Source organism: Dreissena polymorpha, chromosome 3 (assembly GCF_020536995.1).
Source record: "Dreissena polymorpha isolate Duluth1 chromosome 3, UMN_Dpol_1.0, whole genome shotgun sequence".
Classification (NCBI taxonomy): Eukaryota; Metazoa; Mollusca; class Bivalvia; order Myida; family Dreissenidae; genus Dreissena; species Dreissena polymorpha.
This window is the reverse complement of record NC_068357.1, coordinates 23,235,992-23,258,222: the sequence shown is the minus strand read 5'-3', so window position 1 is coordinate 23,258,222 and position 22,231 is coordinate 23,235,992. Positions and strand designations below refer to the sequence as shown.

Sequence of the window (22,231 nt, the reverse complement as noted above, 5' to 3'; positions counted from 1 at the left end):
TGTATGTATGTTTACCACACATAATTTACATATTAAAAAATCATGCGGTGTTTAATACAAAATCAAATAAACTCAGTTGTATACAGTATGCAGATTTAATGTATCGCTTTTGTTTGTTTTTCAGTTAAGCAGCCGCAGCCAACAGGTTTGTTACTTTGGAATATTGTTCTGTGACTTCTTCTAAATAAAAAATATTGAATATACTAATACACCAATATTTCATGAAGAATTTCATTTAAAAAGATAGAACCACTTCATTCACAATCTGTTGAACGTTTGTGTTCCATATATTAAAAAACAATATTTAATACAACAAACTATTTACTTGATGTTTTGAAAAACTAAAATACACACAAATAAACGAATGTACACACAAGTCAATCTATGCTGTCATTCACAGTAGCACACAACGAAAAATACCTTTGTATTCAAAATCAGGTAAAGCCTCAGTCCTTTACAGATGCCGGATCAACATGGTTCATTACCGGGACGATCCGGCATGTGAACCGTGTAGCCCCCGTTTAGCTCCTTGTCGATCCGTCTAGGTCCTCGGACGTCCGGGAATGTCATTGGCGATCCGATGGACCAACACGGCAGTTTTGGAATGTTCAAAACTGCCCTGGTGATCAGTGACGATCCGGATTGATACCATCATCCGGGATGGTCCGTGTAGCTGTCGTGTGGGGTCCGGGAACAGCCGTATATGGTCCGGGGAAAACCGTATTTATGCCTTGGCTGTCCGTGTGCATCCTTGACAGTCCGGGAACACATTTCAGACCACTGTCCTTCAAGGCCCGTGACGGCAGTTGTACAGTTATCTCCTGTGATACCGACGATGCAAGATGACGACTGAGGGCATGCTGATGCTGATGAGATGCCAGTTTTTACTGCACTAAGCTCAGGTTAAACACAGTATCCTGATTGCTAAAGCGAAGCAGCTACGACAGAGAAATAGAAAATTCGCGAAATATATGTAACTAAACCAGTGAATGGAATGAAAAGGAGAACCATCTGGATAGGACAATGGCTTGCCAGACGAACAGGCTTCATTGCTTACGTATGACTGATTGGCGAACTCAAGAAAAAAGACGCTTCTTTAATATCCTGCACAAAGGCTATCATATTTACCAAACGATTTTGACACAAAGGCTATCATATTTACCAAACGATTCTGACACGTTTTGAGCAAAGAATCAATCCGAAGAAGTTAAACTGCAGGACGCATCTGACAGCTGACATTAAGTTTGCAAAAACATTGCGGTACCTTACATCGGGGACAGTTACCACTGTCTGATGTATGGCTTTCGGGTTGCACACAGCACCATCTCCAAGATCAGGTCTGCGATGCGTATTTGTAGAATTTACTGAGAAACCAATGCCCTGTCCTGAAACGCAAGATGAGTATAAGAGCATCGTCAAGCAGTTCGGCGACCTACAGCAGTCGCATTACAATGTGGTCGTATTGGACGGGAAGCTCATCGCCGTAAAATGTCTTCGGTGTGGTAGCTCTTTGTCCTACAACTATTAGCATTCCATAGTCCTCATTGCCTTGGTCGACGTCGACTACAAATTCATTTATATTAAATTCTATAGCTATGCATTTCGTGTTCAACACAGGGTTCCCATTGAGCCACCCGGCCATGATGACCTCATGTTTCTCTGAAAGGACGAGGAACGTCTTCTGTTTTCTTTAGGCGACAGTGGGTGGTGTAACTGGTTGTTGATATTCTTGTAAATGAATCTGGATCTGGGCCTGAAGCTGTTTTCTCCTTGTTGATGCTGTTCTTCATCGGTAGCGGATGCTGCTTGCGACCATCTTTAGAAACTGAAAGGCCCACTTTTTAAATACGCTTCATTTTAGGAGGCTTTTTGACGTTTTATGTATGTATACGAGGTTATACTTTCGATATTTGATCGCTGAATGATGGCATTACCGAAAATCAACCTGCTTTTATACAAGTTATTGTCGGCCGACACAGATCGGGTTTGGTCCGCGCGGACATCTTGTTAGTCCGTGTTGTTGTCGTGCAGGTCCGGGATAGTCCGAGTCCGTGTACATGCCCTGTTGGTCCGTATTTATCCGAGTCTCATGCAGGTCCTTAGCTTTGCCGTGACTGTCCGGGAGAATCCGCGTGGGCGCCGGCGTGTTGATGGCGTGTTGCTGCCGGGCATTGGTCTGTGTGGATGCCATGGTGTCTTCGGGGTGATGGTCTTTGGACGACCGTCGACGCTCAAAAATCCCAAAAGTCCAGGTTCGTCCAGAGGGAATCCGGGCCGATCCGGTACTGCCGTTTACATCCATGCTTATATGGGACTGGGGCTTAAGCACTTACACACATCATACGATAATATATGCACAAATGGGTTTATACTAACAAGTAAAGTAATGTGCTTATATCAGTATTGTAGTAATCAGTCCTTTTGTTAGGTCGATGTCGACCCGACGGACGTAGAGTGACCTTGTCATCCCTAGTGGTCAGTTCAATGAACGCTTTGGATCACACACCTAACCCCGTGGCACCACCTTACCAACCATACCAGCGGAAGAAACCGAAACTGGTATGTACAAAATAGGCAAACATACGGTAAACGGAATAAATGTGAAGCATATAAACGATATAAATGCTGACAAGATTCTATGTTTATTGGAAAAATAATTTCCGTTCTCATATATATTCTCTGTATATTGCTGTGAAATATTTTAAGACTAAAACTTTCGTCAAACAATTATTATTTTTATTTAAGTTCGGGGATATCACAGTAATTAAATAATGTGTGCCAACAAAAATATTTCAGTCGAACAACAAAGTATTCTGTTTTATTCCAAACATTAACTCCGACTTATATATATGTTCCTTATTTATTTCGTCTCATCCATATTATACCATCATTGCCTGATACTTTGTATTAGAGTTAACTCGGAGATATTTATCAAAGTCACGTTCTACATAAATGGTGTCTTCACTTTGACATTTCCACTTAATTTCGCTAACTATTCTAATTTTCCGGATAAAACCTTAAGGTTCAATCAATATTACGTATTACATTTTGTAATGAGATATCGAGACATGTCGACGGCTCCAAGATATGACAAAATTGTCATTATCTTTAAAAGAAAATCTTATTTTGGATTTTAATAAAGAGCCAATGCGCGGTTGTTCTTATAATGAGTTTGCTAATAATTTACATCGAGGCATCCTGTTACAGCAAGTCAAGATATTTTGAAAAAGAAAACGTTCTTATTACAGCACATGACATAAAATACATCGAAATGAATTAAACCATTGATTTGTTTTATGGATATTTTAACCGACCCATGAAAAAACATGTATCAACACGAATATTGTTCCAATGCAGCATACTACGATTCGAGGCGCTGTGTCTCATAGTTATCTGAATAAAGGTAATATACACAATGAAGTTCATTTAAAGATGCACTCTTGAAATGAGTCTACTATATGCCATTGACAACCAAGTTTCTACACGATAAAGTAACTAATATTAAAAATAACACATACTAAGTATAACGATATCAATGCAACGTACAATTAATTGTGTTAATTCATAATAAATTGATACGCATTAATATACTTCAACTTTAGACCATGTCCTTAATTCAGAAAATAAACAAAAATCACTAAAACACACAATAACGTAGTGATAAAACTGTTTCAATTAAACAATATTTGACCATGTGAAATATTAATATCATATATCATATATAACATTCACAAATCATTGATTGTTGCTCATTTACAAAATCGAAATGCTACAGCTCTCGAAGCCCAAAATCATTCACACATCCTTCATAGAACTGATGCGAAAAAGTGAAGATAATAATAACTCGTGAATTTAAACATTTTTCTGCCATTTCAAATAACTTCTGAATCAATTGACATGAACATTTTGACATGTTCAAACTTCAAACAAAATAAAGAAAAAGTATTACAACAGTTCTCCTCATTAGAATAGTTTTCTCTCCTACTAGAATAAGAACAACTATGTTCACATGTTTAGCGTGGTTTTGTGTGTCCCAACAGCGACCCCCTATAACCGGTCTCCCCGACACTCCCGTGATGATGGGGGACCTCAATCTCGAGGAGATGATGGCCCCACGGTACGCTGCCCCTCTCCAGCCCACGGGCAAACTGAAGGTGCAGCTACAGTTCACCGACAACGCACTAAACGTCATCATAATAGAGGTAAGCTGCATCTAAGTTAGAAGTTAATATTGATCAAGCACGCACAATGCAAAATTAGCCTAGTTAAACAAAAAATAATGATATATTATACATTTGTGGTAGTGCATTAAGTACATCGGTCTGAATTCGTTGCAGTATTGTATATGTATCATATAAGTTGAATATTAACGTATTCGTTTACATATTCCCTCATTAAGTTAAGATAATACAATTTCGAAACGCCTTTTTTGTGGCAAGTTATATAAAAATAATGTTGTAGTCATCCTAAATCAGCAGAATAAATTCATGGTATAACAAACATAGATAATACATACATATACTTTAATTTATGATCGTTACGTCCAAGAAAACTATTTTTCTTTTGAACAGTGTGCATAAATTCAAGATGTGGGAAATCGATTGCATTAAATGCATTTATGTTCAAGCCTAAAACGTGCGCATTGCAATATCTAACACAATCATCAATTTTACGAGCAACCCATTCGAGAGAACACTGAAATTTGCGACATAAAAGGCGAACTGTCAAAGAAAATTGGTCACACAAAGATCTTCAAGAAAAACATTTGGCAGATACAGAAAACGTTAGGTCCTAATTGACGAAAATAGATGATAAATACCTTAACAGTATTAACCACTTGCGGAAGGATCTTACGGGTCTGTGCCATCTTGCTGACATTTGCCATCGGCTATCAAATTGCGAGTTATGCTAAATCGAGAGTGGGGATTTAGATGCTTGCAATTCCAGCAGTGCCGTTGACAGTATGACGTCACACTAACGCATCTTTCTTTTCTCCAGGCTGGTGATCTCCGTATTGCCGGATTGCCTAGCAACACTGAAGTTAATCCTTATGTAAAAGCTTTCTTGGTTCCTGGAAGAACATTTAAATACAGAACCAAAACTATCAATAAATCACGAGTAAGTATCGCAGTTTATCTCATCATCAGACGTGCATTGTCGAAATAAACCACTGTGGTATAAATTTTCCTCTATTTCGGCAGTGCTGAAATATAGTTGTCACGCGCGGCGGAGAATGGTCATATTACTCGGAATCAACTATAAAGTAATCATTTTTAGTAAAATCAAATCAGATTCAACAAAACAAACAATTTGACACCAAGATGTAATATATTTTTAACACATAAAGCAACCTAAACAAGCAAAAAAACATTATTTACTTATATTAAGTGCGCGTACTCGTGACGTCATTATTAACACGTCATACGACACCATGCATGTTCTTTCACGCTCAAGCTGCAGTTGTTTAGTGTTTTTTTTTTCATTATTTCTTAAAAATCGGGGGTGTAGAGGTATGATAAACAGAAAAACAGGTTAGTTACTGATCTTTTTGTAATGTATTAGGCTCGGCACGATTAAAATAATGAAACAATGTTTGCTTAAAATAACTTTGGGATTTCCCGTGCATTTCGATTTTCCTATTCTATTTTTAAAGAAATAATTTACGAATAAGAAAATTGATGGGATAAATCGAATACTAGGTCGGTGCCGAATAAAGCAAAGTTTATTTTGCTCGGCACGAAAATCTGAACCACTCGCCAAGGCTCGTGGTTCAGATTTTCTAAGTCTCGCAAAATAAACTTTGCTTTATTCGGCACCGACCTAGTATTCTCTATACATTCCTTGATGTTACTTGACTTCAAGCTAATATCATGAATATCATAAACATGCTAAAACATGAGGATTCAATTTGAAGTGAATCGTTACTTCCAAAACATCTTTGATCGTTTGTTATTGACTTCTTTTTGCAACAAGACGTACATGTACTCACGTGAAGATATTCACGCTGTGTATAGAATTTCTGCCTTGAAACTGTTGTTTTATCGTTGCTACTCTTTTCATAGTATAACTCACGTCGGCATACCCGTGTCATGACATTTATGACTACATTTGCATGTATCACAAAGAGCATAGCGAGCATTTTAATTAAATTCTCTATATACTGTGCTTATTTCAGAACCCAGTTTTCTTAGAAAAATTCTCCATCTCGGAAATTACTCGGGATGATTTAATAGAGGGAGCGGCCATTGAGTTCCAGGTAGGAGGCCTTGCCATACCAATCATTGATAGCCCATTGATTTGCTACTTTCAAAATAATAATACGTTAGTAAAGACATGTTTCAAATCAATGAACTTGTTTATAATCCCATCTAAACATGTAGCATTTTTTTTTATCTGACGATTATTTTCTTGCAAATAAACATGTATTTTCTTGGTCAATAGAAATGAAATCATGCATGTTAAATGCATATGTTTTATAGACTTGGTAGACAATACATATAGTAAAGAGTCTAAGCCTTGTCATTGGAAACTTTTAGAACAACAACGGCTGCTTGTTCTGTTTAAATAATAACCACATATTCACAAACAAAATGCGGTATATTATATTATAGTTTTGGCACGAATATTAATACAGAAAAACTTGCAGCCATATAAAAAAGCTGCATACAAATCGCTGAGTACACAACCAGACTATACCACACAAGTATTAATACGCACGAACTGTAATTGTGATATTTTTTAGAGAACATGACAGATCAGTTTATCGCAGTTTCTGACTCTCGACCTCTCAATCTGGAATCATAAGCGATTTGAATTACGTCAATATTTTTGTAATTATTTTGCAATGCTACTGCTAATGGTTATTATGTTTATAGCGTTTGAAATATTTTATAAAAAAGCGCAAGTACGTTATTTTGGAGATTTTGAAACGAGAACGTGGTTATTTTTATATTGTGGGTAAATGGGAAAATACTTCAATTTGAGGGGTCGGGGTTGGGGTCGAAACATTGCACAGTTTAAGCATTTAAACGCTTAACAAATATTGTACAAATTTGATGAATACGTACAAACTCATTTAAATAATTAATAAACTAAAGTAGAAACATGTTTGCTTGTGTTTGCAATATTGTTATTATGTACCTCATTACAATCGAAGTTTATCGTTCAGAGAGATTCGTCTCGAAAGTAAAAACAAAATCTATGTAAGGCTTCTCGCTATGTTTCTGATTCCGTATAACCGTACTAACCGAACTATTTTTAGGGAGAATACATAAATAAGTTTACTTGGAATTTTCGAATATTTCCATTTTTTGAATGCCATTCTTATAATGATGTATGCCTGTGGCTTTCTTGTTTGTCTCAAAAGTGACCTTTGGTGTAGTGCTTCTTAAAGACAATTATGTGTTCTCCTGAGGCACATAGGTTGTGTTTTTCTCGCGTAGTTATGTGCATTACGTTATTTAATATGCATTAGGCCCTCGGGACCTATACAGGTTAAAAAACTGGTGAAGCTTTCTTTCTTCTTCCATAGTTGTTAATGTGTTATCTGGTACAGGCAAACCAAGCAATTCGAATATATGATAACTGTCTCTGCCTATTCATTATTTATCATTTCAATTATCACTCGAATTAAAATGAAATACACACACATTACTCGATTGCATGTACTTAATAATAATTTGCAATAGAATATTTATTCATGTTTATCTATGAAGATGCATGGGATTTTATGGGAAAATTTGGAAATGATTGCTGATCGGTGAACTACATGTCTGAATGCATATTGCAAATCAGTATCAATTGTATTTCTTGCGTAACTTTTTATTAACTTCATATAACATGATACAACAGATATTACCTTTCAAATTTAAGTAATTTTAGTTTTGTATTCGTAATATTGGGATAATTGATGTTTCACAATCGACAATAACTAAATATTATATTTGAATAATCATTGACAATGTGTTACTGCTTAGTTAACAAAAGATCCATTAGTCTTACCATAAATTTGTTTTGACAATACTATGTTTTGTGACATAAAATACCAGCAAGTTACCACGATACTGGATTTCGCGTTTTAAACAATTTAGGAATTGATCGTAGTTTTGAATTCATCAGATAAACATCATTAGTTTAAATGTTTCATTTTATGTTTTGTTTTATCCACCCTTCACACCTAAGATTTCTTCGTGGTACAACGTAGATCGTTTCATTTGTATTCGTCTCACTAATCGTTACTAGGTCATGTGTATATTGAACCCATAAATAAATACGGGTTAATTGATCACATCACATAGCGCTTTTTTTGTTGAGCGGTCTCACCTCAGGAGAAGTGTTAGTTGCTATGTCTCTCTACTCTCAGATTAACACTTAATTTAATACAGATAGTAACCATCTCATTAAATTAATGCTTGTTTGTCTAACACCATCATTCATGTTTATTCATCGTTAAGACATATCTGATTTAGGTTAACCTTTCTATTCTCCCAACATGGGACGTTTCAGGTATTAGCGCCCCTTCACTATGTGGTCAAGCTTAGCCTTTTTCGTCCCACCACATAACTCAGTAAAGGGATTCTCGTCGTGCCACACATTGCAATTTAGTTTTAATCGTTTTACCACAAAACTCACTTCAGGTTAATTCAGCTGTACGCAGGGCTTGTTTCAGGTTGAATTGTAGCTCAACACGGCTACTTCAGGTTTATCCATCCAATATATTCTTCGTTTGGGGGTTTACTGGTCTCACAACATGGCTCTTTTAAGACGTTTATGACTCGTATTTAGGGTTACCCGTCCCACCAAATGAATGTTTTCAGGTTAACTCGTCTACACAAATTTTTCATTTTATATTTAGGTTGCATGTGTCCGAAAGGCTCGTTGAAGGTTTACTCGCCTGACCAAATTACACTTGTATTCGCCATAACCTAATATCATATTTAAGGGGTACTCCATTTACCAAATTTCACTATTTTCATATTTACATATCTCACCATGTATTCCAGATCTTGCCTCAATCCTAGGACACTTTCAGGTTTACTCATACATTGTATATTAAACTGAATTCTAATATTATTACTTATATTATCACAAATCTAACATTAGTCCGTATCGTCTTATCAAATAAATTACAACTTTCAGGTTTACTCGTCGCACCACATAACACGACGTCATCTCGTCGGCATGGCGTCCGTGCAACTGAGAGACATCGACAAGTTCGACAACGGTCTGACAGAGCTCATTATTCTTCCCCACAGTGTTTACAGGGTAGGTATAGATCGCTCACATTATCCGGACATTGATCTTTACGTAGGAAAATTTAAATACAAGTACACTGCTTCTGTTTAAATTGTTGCGATGCACAACTATCTTTCCGTTGTCGAGCCGTCCCCAGCTAGAGCAGTTGGTAGAACAATTTCTTTCAGATTTTACATCGCGGGCATATCAACATTTTAAGGGTATGGTTTGGTCTTGTTGTTATTTTGACGATTTTTGTCATTTTCGTCTTCTGATCATTGGTCAGATTCTTGCAAACCTATGTGCCCTTTATACTAATAAGCCGTTTATTTATGACAAACTCTCACAATAGATGTTTATGATCGCTATTATATGACTTACACATAGTAAAAAGCCTAAACATTCATCATACTAGCAAGAATGAAACTGTTCTATTTTTATTTAAGGATGATATTGTTTTGCAAACGATAATATTATCAAAGTTGTTAACACGTGAAATAAGAAAAACATCAAGCGCTAAAATTCTTTTTGATAGCACGTAGGCTTTTATTAGTTTTAGCAATATTTTGTGTGTGAATACGTATTGAATGTGATTTATCTCAGTTATGAGACGCTCACTTAAATTTAGAATAAAGGGGACAATACCCAACCCAGGTCGCCAGGAATCGGATACAGGGACGGCCGCTAGATATGTTGTGAGATTAACAAGGCATACGTAAAAAACACCTCCGGATGAATTTGCAATGATAATTATATGGGAGGGTGAAAGTTTGTTTATTGTCATCCCCGAATGAAAAACTCTTTATCATAAAGACCACGAAACAAATATCATGCGATCAAAACATGCGCTATTATCTATCGCCCCAAGGTATGAATAGCATGCGCTCTTTTTCTCAAATGGGAGGTCCTTTTGCCAACAGTGAGGTACTTATACCAACAAATTCTGCAGACAGAGGTAACAGGCTGCATAGCTTACTAAAAAACAACATTACCTGAAATCTCAGCCAAAGATGACACTTGGATTTTAAGACAACAAGAATGAAACAAGCCCGGGAAAGTTCAACCAAAAATGCACAGTACCAGATTCCGTGCCTTGATGGAGTGTTAACCCAGATACTGGTGATAATGTGAACTCATCCTGTTTAGCAAGGGGACAGGTCCATTAGGCGGCAATCCAATACAACCCGTCTCAGACATTTGGATGAGAAACTTTTTGGCAAAAGCAGAAAGGAGGACGTAGACCGACCAGTTCATTGGTGCACAGAGAAGTATACAACAATCGTTGCATACACACGAAGCTGCCTGTCAACAAGATCTCAATTTAAACCTCCAACTGTTGATTGAATATAAAACAAATTAAATCCTCGGCAAAACGTTTAACACTTTTCAACAAAGTTCAGTCTTTCGACTTGACGTACAACCAAACTCAGTAGAAAGACCAAACGACTTACTAAGGGGCACATTCGACAATTAAATACTAGGAAAACAGCAAAATAGAGCGAAGAGGTAAGACCACTAAAACATTATACCTTAATGAGGAAGCTGATAACGACACAGTGGGTAGTAAACGAACAGAACATCATAACGGTGTATCAATGCAGAGTAAGATCTTATCTGGTCTTAGTGCCCAGTCCCACCAGCATACCAAAAAGTCTTCCGAATGGACACTGTATCCTTCATGTAAGTAAAAAAGGTAACACACTGTATCGGCAAATTGCTTTACTACAATACAAGCACTACTTTAGAATCGTACTTGAGAGAATTACCTCTCATAATGGAATAGATGGACATTATGGGGAAGACAGAATGGCTAATCTAAGCGAGGAAGATAACCAATAGGAGAAGAGTAAGTCTAGATGTAATGAAAACCAGCGTCAATTGCCTGTTTAGATTCCCAGATCTTCACAACGGCTATCATCACTTATACAAATCAAAACTAAAACTGGTGATCATTTATCGTCTTCGAACACGACACCTTAACTCACCCACCACATGCATATGAAATTCAGCCATGTGAATTCGCCAAAGCGTCATTGTGAAGAAACCAACCGGATGGACACTTCCTTCCATAAAGTAGGTACAACCAAACACTAGGCGGAAACAATTACCTGAACCGTGAGCCTACATAAGAAGCTGTACGGTCGGGTAGAGGCTTTACACAAGACTACGCGTTTTCCATCGTCTCCGGACCACAAGTGCAACGGTGATCTAACAGAAAAAGATTCAACTTCACTTATAACTGTCTTCTTGATAAATAACCATATTCTAGTTTAATGTAGATGTTTAGAACAGCTAATATCTTAACATATTATTAAAATTGTATATAACAAGCATAAATTGCTGCGCGTTTTTTTTAAGTTGTGTTGTATTTCAAAATATGCTATTTATTCGTGACACTTAGTACAGTTCTTGTCATAGATCATATACATAGTTGACCAGTAATATTATACCTAACAAACTTTCAACAAATGCAAGACATACGTAATGAAACAGAGTCGTTATTGACCGATAATTTATGGTCAAATAAATAAATTAATTTCAAAACAAAGCGCTCGTTTCAAGAAAGCGGTACATGTTTTATCAATGTGTGCAATATAACACAAACAAGGTATGCATACTTGTATCAATAATTCCGTAAACAACCATTACTAGCTTAATGGACTGGAGAAATCGTATACATGAAATCGTACTGATTGCTATTTTAGAGTTGGTTTTTATCATGGTTTGTTTTTCCACAAACGTATGACACTTGAATTAACTCATCAGAATCACATCTAGTATAATCATAACGTTGATAATTATTGTTGTTAGTTGTTTTACAATTAAATTGATTCATGAAATACATAAACTTATGGATATCTAATACGTCCCTGTGTTTAAAAATTACGACAGCATTTAAGAATTAAGTAAACACCCCGTGTCAGTTAACGCACATATACATGGAAGTTAATAAAAGCAAAATTCATATCACGGTACGTGCAAACGCGAGTAAATGTAATATGTTATATTCAACCCATAATTGTGTCGTAAAACTCATGATACATGTACTACACTTAATGTTCTAATTGGATATCGTACCGACCGATCAATCGTATACAAATAACAGTTTTTTAATTTAACTAGTAATGAGTGTTTTTTTCACGTTATTGGCCATAATATTTAAAGGTTGGATAAATTGTGCTTTAAATTAATATGAACAAAGTGTCACTTTGTCACTTTGCAACATCGCAGAGAAACATTATTATAAAACCAGGTCAATATTTATGGCAAATGACGCATTTCATTATAGTCTTACAAATTGAAAGATGGCTTATTAATACGAAACGAACACTTAAAAACAAAACAAGTATATTGAACTAGTATAATACACAGGTGGTTAGCGTGTGGCTATGATATTAATTAGTGAAAACATCATTTTGAATGATAAATAATCATATTATAACGAAACATTAACTTTTCTGAAAAAAAAATATTTCACTATCAAATATATATATAACAAGGTATGCAACTCAAAATCAGCCCAAAACGGGGTGCATCGCTTTGAACAGCCATATCTTCATACATTTTGCAGCGATTTTCACGATCTCGGTCTTATTCAACGCAGAAATGAATTTCCTTTCTGGAAATGTATATGTCTTGCAATATTTTAACAAATGCTGGGTCAACTTTTAAGAAATAACACGATACACAACACGCATGACCCAGTTGACAGTGATCATGCTGTCTTTAAGACTGAAATCTTCACGGAGTAAAGGGCAACTTCCCTACAAAGTTCATGTAGTTCGATACCATAATTCAATAAAACGTATGAAAAAACATTATTACCGTTCTTGTCGTTACATTCTGCATCAAGACTAACTGTCCAGCGCCGTTTGAAACCTTTGTTTACATACATTTCAACTAACTGACATTTTAAACATACGAGTGATTTCATTGGTCCAATGCGGAGGTGTGTCTTAACAACTGGAGATTTCATTCATAAAGAATACATGATCACTGTCAACTGGGTCATGCGTGTTGTGTATCGTCTTATTTCTTAAAAGTTGACCCAGCATTTGTAAAAATATTGCAAGACATATACATTTCCAGAAAGGAAATTCATTTCTGCGTTGAATAAGACCGAGATCGTGAAAATCGCTGCACAATTGATGAAGATATGGCTGTTCAAAGCGATGCACCCCGTTTTGGGCTGATTTTGAGTTGCATACCTTGTTATATATATATTTGATAGTGAAATTTTTTTTTTCAGAAAAGTTAATTTTTCGTTATAATATGATTATTTATCATTCAAAATGATGTTTTCACTAATTAATATCATAGCCACACGCTAACCACCTGTGGTATAATACAGTGTAGCTCGTACAGTGAAAAAAGTTATAATTTGTAATTTCGAAAAGAAAATTACATTGTAAATATTCTATAGTAAAATTTCTTTGTTGCCATTCTGAACTTTTTTGCGACACCTCAGTATACCAAAACACAACATGTGCAGTAGAAGGATAATACACAAACCATACAACAGATTACGTTTTATATTGCTGAGTCAACAAAACATTTGTTGCAACGCGTAACACATGCGAGCAAATAAATTTTAATCCTAACTTTATATATAATTTCAGCTGCATCAGGGTGATATCCATATCTCGGGCTGTTACCAGCCAGTGGCTGGTAAGATGGTATTTAACGTTGTAGAGGCAAGATCGCTACCACGTGTCTCGTTGCTAGGCGCAGTCAGTAAGTACCAGTGTTCATGCTATTCATCTCAAAACCTTTATTTCTAACAAATATTCATAAGAATGATAGCATAATACTTTGCGCACATTTAATCTGTTCATAAATTTAGCTGCACCAGCAATAGAGAAACAGTATTGCAGCTAGGGGTCTTGCGATTTTGCAAGGAACTAATTTTAAAGGATTGCCATGCAGTGTCGATCACAATTATTTCATTCATTGGAATTACATAATAAAATTTGTTAATATTATAAAAACAAGCATTGTTGTGATTTTGTTTTAGATATTACATTATTTAAAGCACGTGCCATGTTTAAATAAGAACAGCTAGTTTACGCTTATCTTATTAAAACTGATTTAAGTATATGCGGCAATTTAGGGCTCAATTGATCTCTATAAGTTTCATCGTGCCCTAGATACTTGAAAAATATACCTACTAGAAGTCGGGCCCACCATTCGTGGTGTTATCACGCGGCAAATACTTCGATTTCTGAATATTGAAAGCATTCAACCGATGCTATTTATAGCATTATTTAAACCGATGTCCCGAATAGCAAAGCTTAAGTATGATCTCAAAAATTATCAGGCAAACATACCTAGCAATAATATAAATAATACGCTAACTAGTCGTCCAAAATAGCTATTTACATTGACATGTTTAATCTTGTATTTATTATTGTAGATCCGTACGTGAAAGTCGAGATGTACATAAATGGTATACGTGAGGCCAAACACAAGACAAAAGTTCGCCAGAACACACAAGACCCTGTATGGAATCAGGCTTGCGTATTCGATATTAACCGAGAAAATCCGAAACTGCTGGGTCACGTGTTTGTATTCCATATTATTCACAAGGATATGATGATGGGCGTCCAGAAAATAGGCCAGGTTGGTTTACTTGTGATAATAGGCGAAATGTTGAATATAGAGTAGATTATTTTGCGAAGTTAAGAACAGTTTAAGCGAAACCGCTCCTGGTGGATTAGCCGAACATGATAAACGTATCTATATAAATCATTTATACATACATACATATGTTACAATCGGAACAAATATATGCTACATAGCTTAATACAGAATAACTATATGTAAGACGTCGTACACTTCACAAGTCGTTATAAAACTTATACAATTTGGTATAGCGTTGTGTTGTTAATTTTTTGCGTTAAGTACTTTATATCGGAAAATATCGGTCGTATTCCATAGTATATAAAAGCAACAACTCAATTGAGACCTACGCCCGAACACAGGTGGTTAGCGTGTGGCTATGATATTAATTAGTGAAAACATCATTTTGAATGATAAATAATCATATTATAACGAAAAATTAACTTTTCTGAAAAAAATTATTTCACTATCAAATATATATATAACAAGGTATGCAACTTAAAATCACCCCATAACGGGGTGCATCGCTTTGAACAGCCATATCTTCATCAATTGTGCAGCGATTTTCACGATCTCGGTCTTATTCAACGCAGAAATGAATTTCCTTTCTGGAAATGTATATGTCGTGCAATATTTTTACAAATGCTGGGTCAACTTTTAAGAAATAAGACGATACACAACACGCATGACCCAGTTGACAGTGATCATGTATTCTTTATGAATGAAATCTCCAGTTGTAAAGACACACCTCCGCATTGGACCAATGAAATCACTCGTATGTTTAAAATGTCAGTTAGTTGAAATGTATGTAAACAAAGGTTTCAAACGGCGCTGGACAGTTAGTCTTGATGCAGAATGTAACGACAAGAACGGTAATAATGTTTTTTCATACGTTTTATTGAATTATGGTATCGAACTACATGAACTTTGTAGGGAAGTTGCCCTTTACTCCGTGAAGATTTCAGTCTTAAAGACAGCATGATCACTGTCAACTGGGTCATGCGTGTTGTGTATCGTGTTATTTCTTAAAAGTTGACCCAGCATTTGTAAAAATATTGCAAGACATATACATTTCCAGAAAGGAAATTCATTTCTGCGTTGAATAAGACCGAGATCGTGAAAATCGCTGCAAAATTGATGAAGATGAAGATGTTCAAAGATGTTGAAGATGTTCAAAGCGATGCACCCCGTTTTGGGCTGATTTTGAGTTGCATACCTTGTTATATATATATTTGATAGTGAAATATTTTTTTTCAGAAAAGTTAATTTTTCGTTATAATATGATTATTTATCATTCAAAATGATGTTTTCACTAATAATATCATAGCCACACGCTAACCACCTGTGCGCCCGAAGTACTTAGAAACTTTACTGAACTCGTTAATAAAATGTGGTATGAAGTTATATCGTAAGGAAATAAACTATTCTTAGTACATATGTGTCATGTTAAATGGATTTAAACGACATATTTCAAAGTTACTAATTACTAAAGTGCCGACAGATTTCAAAGAACGTCTAAAAGATCGCTCTTTCAAGGTAGATTATAAGACTGTAAAAGCATCGATTTCTCGACACTGATTGTAACATTTTCCACTTTTATCCCCGCTAATGCGACACGGAAAAACGTTGATAATGAATATGCCTTTGGCGGATTAAGAAGCAACGTGGCGAATAATTGAAATCCCATGAAAGCATTTACGAGTAAATTATTAGTTTTCGACCTCAACAATGCAAAAGCGTCAATGCCAGAGTAGAATGTACTTTATTCAAGTTCCACATGTTTTAAGCAATATTCAGCGCCCAATGTGTATTCCGTTAATTGTACGTTTACATTCTGCGTTCCAGTTATATCACGTGGTTGTACAACGCAACACGAAGAAGAACCTGCAAACCATTGTTACCTTATTACCTATTATACCTAAGAATCGATTTCCGAGTATAATTGGATGATCATATCTGGTTATGGGAAGATAACCCTCCAATTCCAATACTGAAATATTTAAATGTGTACGATCTGTGCGCACTAAACTATTGGTTTTGTGAAAATAATCGGCTGATCCATATCTGTCTATTAAATTAGCTCGGTTAACAAATATTGATCATTAACTATTACTTTGAATACACATATATTCATTAAATGAATAACCTGAACGTCTTAAATTTCCAAAATACTAGCTCAGGTTATTTCTAACTATGATGCATTCTATCAAAATGCCAACACATATGTCTTAGTCTCTGTGTAATGTATTATGTTGTATCAACCAAATTAGCACATATATGTAACACATTGTATAATGTTAAGTTTTTATAATATTAGTCACGTATAATACTCAACGTAAATTTGGAAGTTAAAATATAAGCTGAAAAATTCACAACTCTTTTTTGGACGAGGGTTAACTTGTGTTTTTCACAACTACTTTTTTTATTTCATCGCCAGGTTGAGCTGGGCTGGTACAGTCATGGCGAGCAGCTTGACCACTGGTACGACATCATGGAGCATCCGCATCGCCCCACCGACTACTGGCATCCCATCATCAAGACCAGCAAAATTACGTCATGACCATTTTGATATTTTCAAATCTTATCCAAAATAACGAAGTATTATATTTGTTAAATATTAACGCATCAGATGGTTAATGAGCTAGATGATAATCGTAAATACGTGGTAAATGAAATACATGCGAGAGTTTTACACTGGTTACTAATTGGTTTCCAGTCCGCAGAGAAACACTTGTGGAGATAATCCTTCCCAATAAATGAAAGAAGTGTAGTCACGCATACATGTAAAATTAACTGTAAGCTTCAGAACTCACTGGTCAGTATGTGGGTAATAAAGCTCTTTGGTATAAATTATATTTTTTACAGTGGTACAAGGTAAACTTTCTTGAAGGTGAAAACGTATCCCGGTAACTAATCCAGGATTCAAGGCTATGAAGAAATCTGGATAGTTTTCCTTTGTTTGCAAATAAATACGAGAGAGAAACCTTTATATAGATATAAATAGATTGGTAATTTAATCAACAATGCAGACCATGTAAAAACAGTTGTCTATCAGGAGTAAAAAGCTTGTATCGTCCATTTAGTCACCTGTTGATATTTTATAAACCATATACTTTTATACCAGTTTGAAATAAATAACCATGAAGAGGAGCGCATGGTGTAAGTAGGCAATTATAACAATAATAATTAAATAATATATTGACAACTCAGTATCGTGTTTATGAACGCTCAGCCATATGTTAATTTTAGAAAAACACTGAATCTAACAAAAAAAACAACAACTAAAAACGTAATTAATATTAATAAGTAATCCATGGCTCCTGCTGTTGGCAACGATGATCATTATAACTATATGATATTTGATTGTTATTCATTTGTATTGGCCTGTGACGATTGTATTATTTGTATTGTGAATGCGTTATTTGTCGTAAGTGTCTCCTACTGTTGAACAAACCATGCCTATTAGAATTACTGATATAAATGACTGTCTAATAAAGATTGCCGATGTAAATGTTATTAAAATGATAGATTTGATAAGTTTATGCCTGTTTCAAATGATGAGTGAAAGTACGTTTATTCTACGTTTAAAATGTTTAATAATATGTTAACAAGGCTCACACATATAGCAATAGTGATAAATGTCAACTTCGGTGCATAGTTTCATATGTGTCATCACACATTCCTATATTTGATATACATATGGACATAAATCTACAGATACAAGTTTATGATAAAATCTGACTTTTTGAATATCAATATACAATTTTGTATATTTTGTATGATTCTCTATGAATCAATCAAATGAAATAGGTATGCTAAAACGTGAATTATACACTTCAATGCATTTTATTGATATTACCATTGAAACAATTTTAAAGTGAACAACTATACAAATTGTTAAACACGTGCTAGATTGTGTCAATATAATAGAAAAATAGTCCCTTATCATCCATGTTGGCAAATTTTAGAAAACAAACACACTGTGATGTACCATTATGATTATTATACTGTGTGCTACGTAAATTTTGTAAACGTTAACCTTCCCGTTGTTGTTACGATATATGGAACCTTTATCGCTGTTATAATTATTTCAGAAATTAAAATTTTGTTTCAAAAAGTGTGTTATTCTTAAAAGTAAAATCGTGTTACGTAAAAATGCCCAACGCAATTTGGAATAGACGAATTACTTCAATTATATGATTTATTACGCATCTTCCCCAAACATACCGATTAAATTGGATACTTTTCAGTTGTTTGGACACAGAGTTCGCTGATAAAAAAGGTATTAAATAGACACACATATTGTTAACTGTCGAAGCGTCAGCTAGTGTTTGCTACATTTATTTATTCATGCATAATTACGGGGCAATAGGGTGGTTCGTATCCTCCTTTTTTCATACAAAATGCATGCATTTTTGTGTACAGTTGCCTTTCAAGGAAACAAAAATATCGAAGAAAGTTGTTTTTAAGCATAATGTCTTAAGGATATGTTCTGCAAAATTTTTACTTCACTAAACAGTCAAACTTTAAACGGTTAAAAAAAAGCCAGCAGAGTTGATAGACATTGATTTTGACATATATTTTTAACGAACTATTGTGTTGTCTATATTTCAAGGTTTAGATTACAGGCTTGTGTATCATGCTAAGACACTAATGTTAATAACACTAAGGTTGCCAATTTGCATAAACGAAACTTTGTACGTTGTTATGCACAGTTTTCACCGTTAATAAGGATCTGTGAAGTGATTGGCAGAAAATAGCACTGAAGAACTAAATCATAATGTCTTTGGATGAGTGAATGCATCAGCCGGTGTTGGTTTCACGACTGCTTTTATATGCTGCATTTAAAACAGGCTTTGCGAATGTTTACTGTCACAACTTAACTTTGGATACTTGAAGTGACGAAACTAAAATATAAAGGATTAGTTTAATTGCGTAATAGACCGAAGTGTAACCAACGTATCACTAAATAAAGTGTAATACTCGCTTTATCTATTTACATGCAATATTAGGGATTGATTATCTTAATACTGAACAACACACGCATCATAAACACTATCATTCACACAATGCCTATAATTTGTATAACTGACTCATTTCAACATCGGTGTTGTCTATTTGTAAAAGTCAATATTATTTTTACCAAGTCGACTATTTCAGCATTACTACTGTCATCACCATGCGGAAACATTCTTGAACTAGTCGCAATTGGAAATGAAATGAACTAATTTTAATTTCAGAAGCATGACTATGACCTCTAAACAATTTGGTGACATTTCATGTACCCCCACCTTGATTGCATATCCTTACTTGGAAATTTTCATAGCGATGACAATCTCTACAACGATAATAATAATTGAAGAATTTGTGTTTATAAGTTGTATGCTTTAAGTTACAATAACGTTGCATTGTCACGATTAGTATGAATGAAATTCATTTATTTACAATTTATTTACAGTTTATAGCAAAGTAAGGGGTCCTAATCCGTACACTATTTGTACATATAATATGAAGTTTTACATAATGCCTGACGGTATACTTGACAGCTTGTTTTGCGCATTATATTTGAATTCTATGAGCAATAGCGCATTCTAATCTCAACATATTACCCAGCCTGCATGATTCATTACAGCCGGATGTTTACTCAACTTAATATTAAATAATAAACAATACACCGTGAAAAAGTACAACAATTGCAACTCGTCTATACAGTATGTAAGTATAATGATTGTAAAATGTACTTGCTATATATTTGGCATATGCCATACATATTTTCGTCATAACTAAGAAGAAAAAATCCCCAATAAAGTGCTTAAAAATAAGAGAACATAATTAAATTAAAAACTAATACACAAATGTATACAGATATATATTGTTACGTTAAAAATAAGCTTAAACATGTAATATAAACAATGTATAATATAAATAGGTTGTAAAATATCAAGTTATGCGTACATTTCATTAGTGCCGTAAACTGCGTCATCGACCGGATGCAGTTTAATATAAAACATTATGATAGAAAAGTGTATAGTTATCTTGTTTAATATAACACATTAGAACGGGTACGTCAATAAGACATTTTTGAAACAATTTTTTTCGGCGACCAATGAGAATTGATTTTTGATATCGTCTCCGTTATTTTAGCCAAAGTGTTCTTTGCTGCATTTCCCACATAAAACATATATCATAAATTTGAACAATCATGCTTGTACCAGCCACTCGTTAAAAAGCCATTCATCAAATTGTCATACTGAGAAAGGGATTTTCAGTCATAGTTAGGCTACGTTCTTAAGATAAACTCTGCAAGCTTTTTCAATGATAAATGAAATAAATGATGACACAATGTGCGTACAGATATTCTTACACAATAACGGGCTTAGATGCTAGCAATGCGATTAAAAGTCCGTTTTTCAGAGTGTGAAATCCGTGTATGAAGTCTGAATAAGTTATGTATCGTTAATATCCAAAACGTTCCGAGCGACAAAAGTTGCTGGTTGAATGATTATTATTTACTAAATTAATATGACGCATCTATTGCAAGTTCCATTTTATGACATTGTCGTTCAGCTGACGCCTCTACAGTAAATGTAATCCCTTGGTATCGACGTTAATATGACGCCTCTATTGAAACTTTCCTTCCTTGAACTTGACGTTCATCTTCTTCTTATATTGAAATCGCCCTTCCAAACAACTAGCATTAAGCGGACGCCTCTATACTAAGTACATCTCCCAGACTTTGAAGTTTACCTCTCATGTAAATGGCTTAAATTTTCATGAAGGGTCACCTGACCCTTAAATTGTAAGTTCCCTTCCTTGAGCTTAATGTTGATATGACGCTTATATAAGCATTATCCGGCTTTCAACGTAACGTTTATATCACGCATCGATTTTATCTACCTAGTCACAGTCGTAAGTACCGTTCGTGTTGCTTAATATTCTTTTGTCGCCTTGATTGTAAGTATCCAACCTTGACACGGACGCTCATTTGATACATCTATTACCTTCCTGGACCTTGAGATCATTGAAAATTTATTTATTGCAAGAACCGTTTTTGTATCTTGAATTTCATTTCAGGCCTTATTGTAAGTACCCTTTCTTTATCTGAATGCTCATCGTACAAAATAAAATATTACCGATGACAAATCTTCAAGGAACGTTTGTGCACACTTTTGCAAACATGACAAAACAATGAACAATGAAGTAGATTCCACAAATAATGAATGAATTACATTCTTAAACAAACAAAAGACTAAAACAAATTACAAATTTGTTTGCTTATGATTTACCAATTGAAATCAGATATAAAAACAATAAAGCGGTTTTAACGCTTCTTAACGATAATTAAGAAAGATGACAACTTCAAAGGCACCAGTGGCTA

The 22,231-nt window shown here is 34.9% G+C and overlaps 1 protein-coding gene across 1 annotated transcript in view; it reads left to right on the top strand.

Moving 5' to 3' along the window:
- The window catches only part of LOC127873597 (synaptotagmin-11-like), a 30,754-nt gene extending 11,953 nt beyond the window's left edge, over positions 1–18,801 (top strand). The window contains exons 4-12 of the mRNA XM_052417468.1: positions 125–145; positions 2,429–2,559; positions 4,041–4,202; positions 4,999–5,118; positions 6,176–6,256; positions 9,139–9,264; positions 13,854–13,968; positions 14,648–14,853; positions 17,291–18,801. Of these exons, the coding sequence (XP_052273428.1) occupies positions 125–145; positions 2,429–2,559; positions 4,041–4,202; positions 4,999–5,118; positions 6,176–6,256; positions 9,139–9,264; positions 13,854–13,968; positions 14,648–14,853; positions 17,291–17,413 (1,085 nt within the window). The 3' untranslated portion in view covers positions 17,414–18,801. The remainder of the gene's footprint in view (positions 1–124; positions 146–2,428; positions 2,560–4,040; positions 4,203–4,998; positions 5,119–6,175; positions 6,257–9,138; positions 9,265–13,853; positions 13,969–14,647; positions 14,854–17,290) is intronic.
- The last annotated feature ends 3,430 nt before the right edge of the window (positions 18,802–22,231 follow it).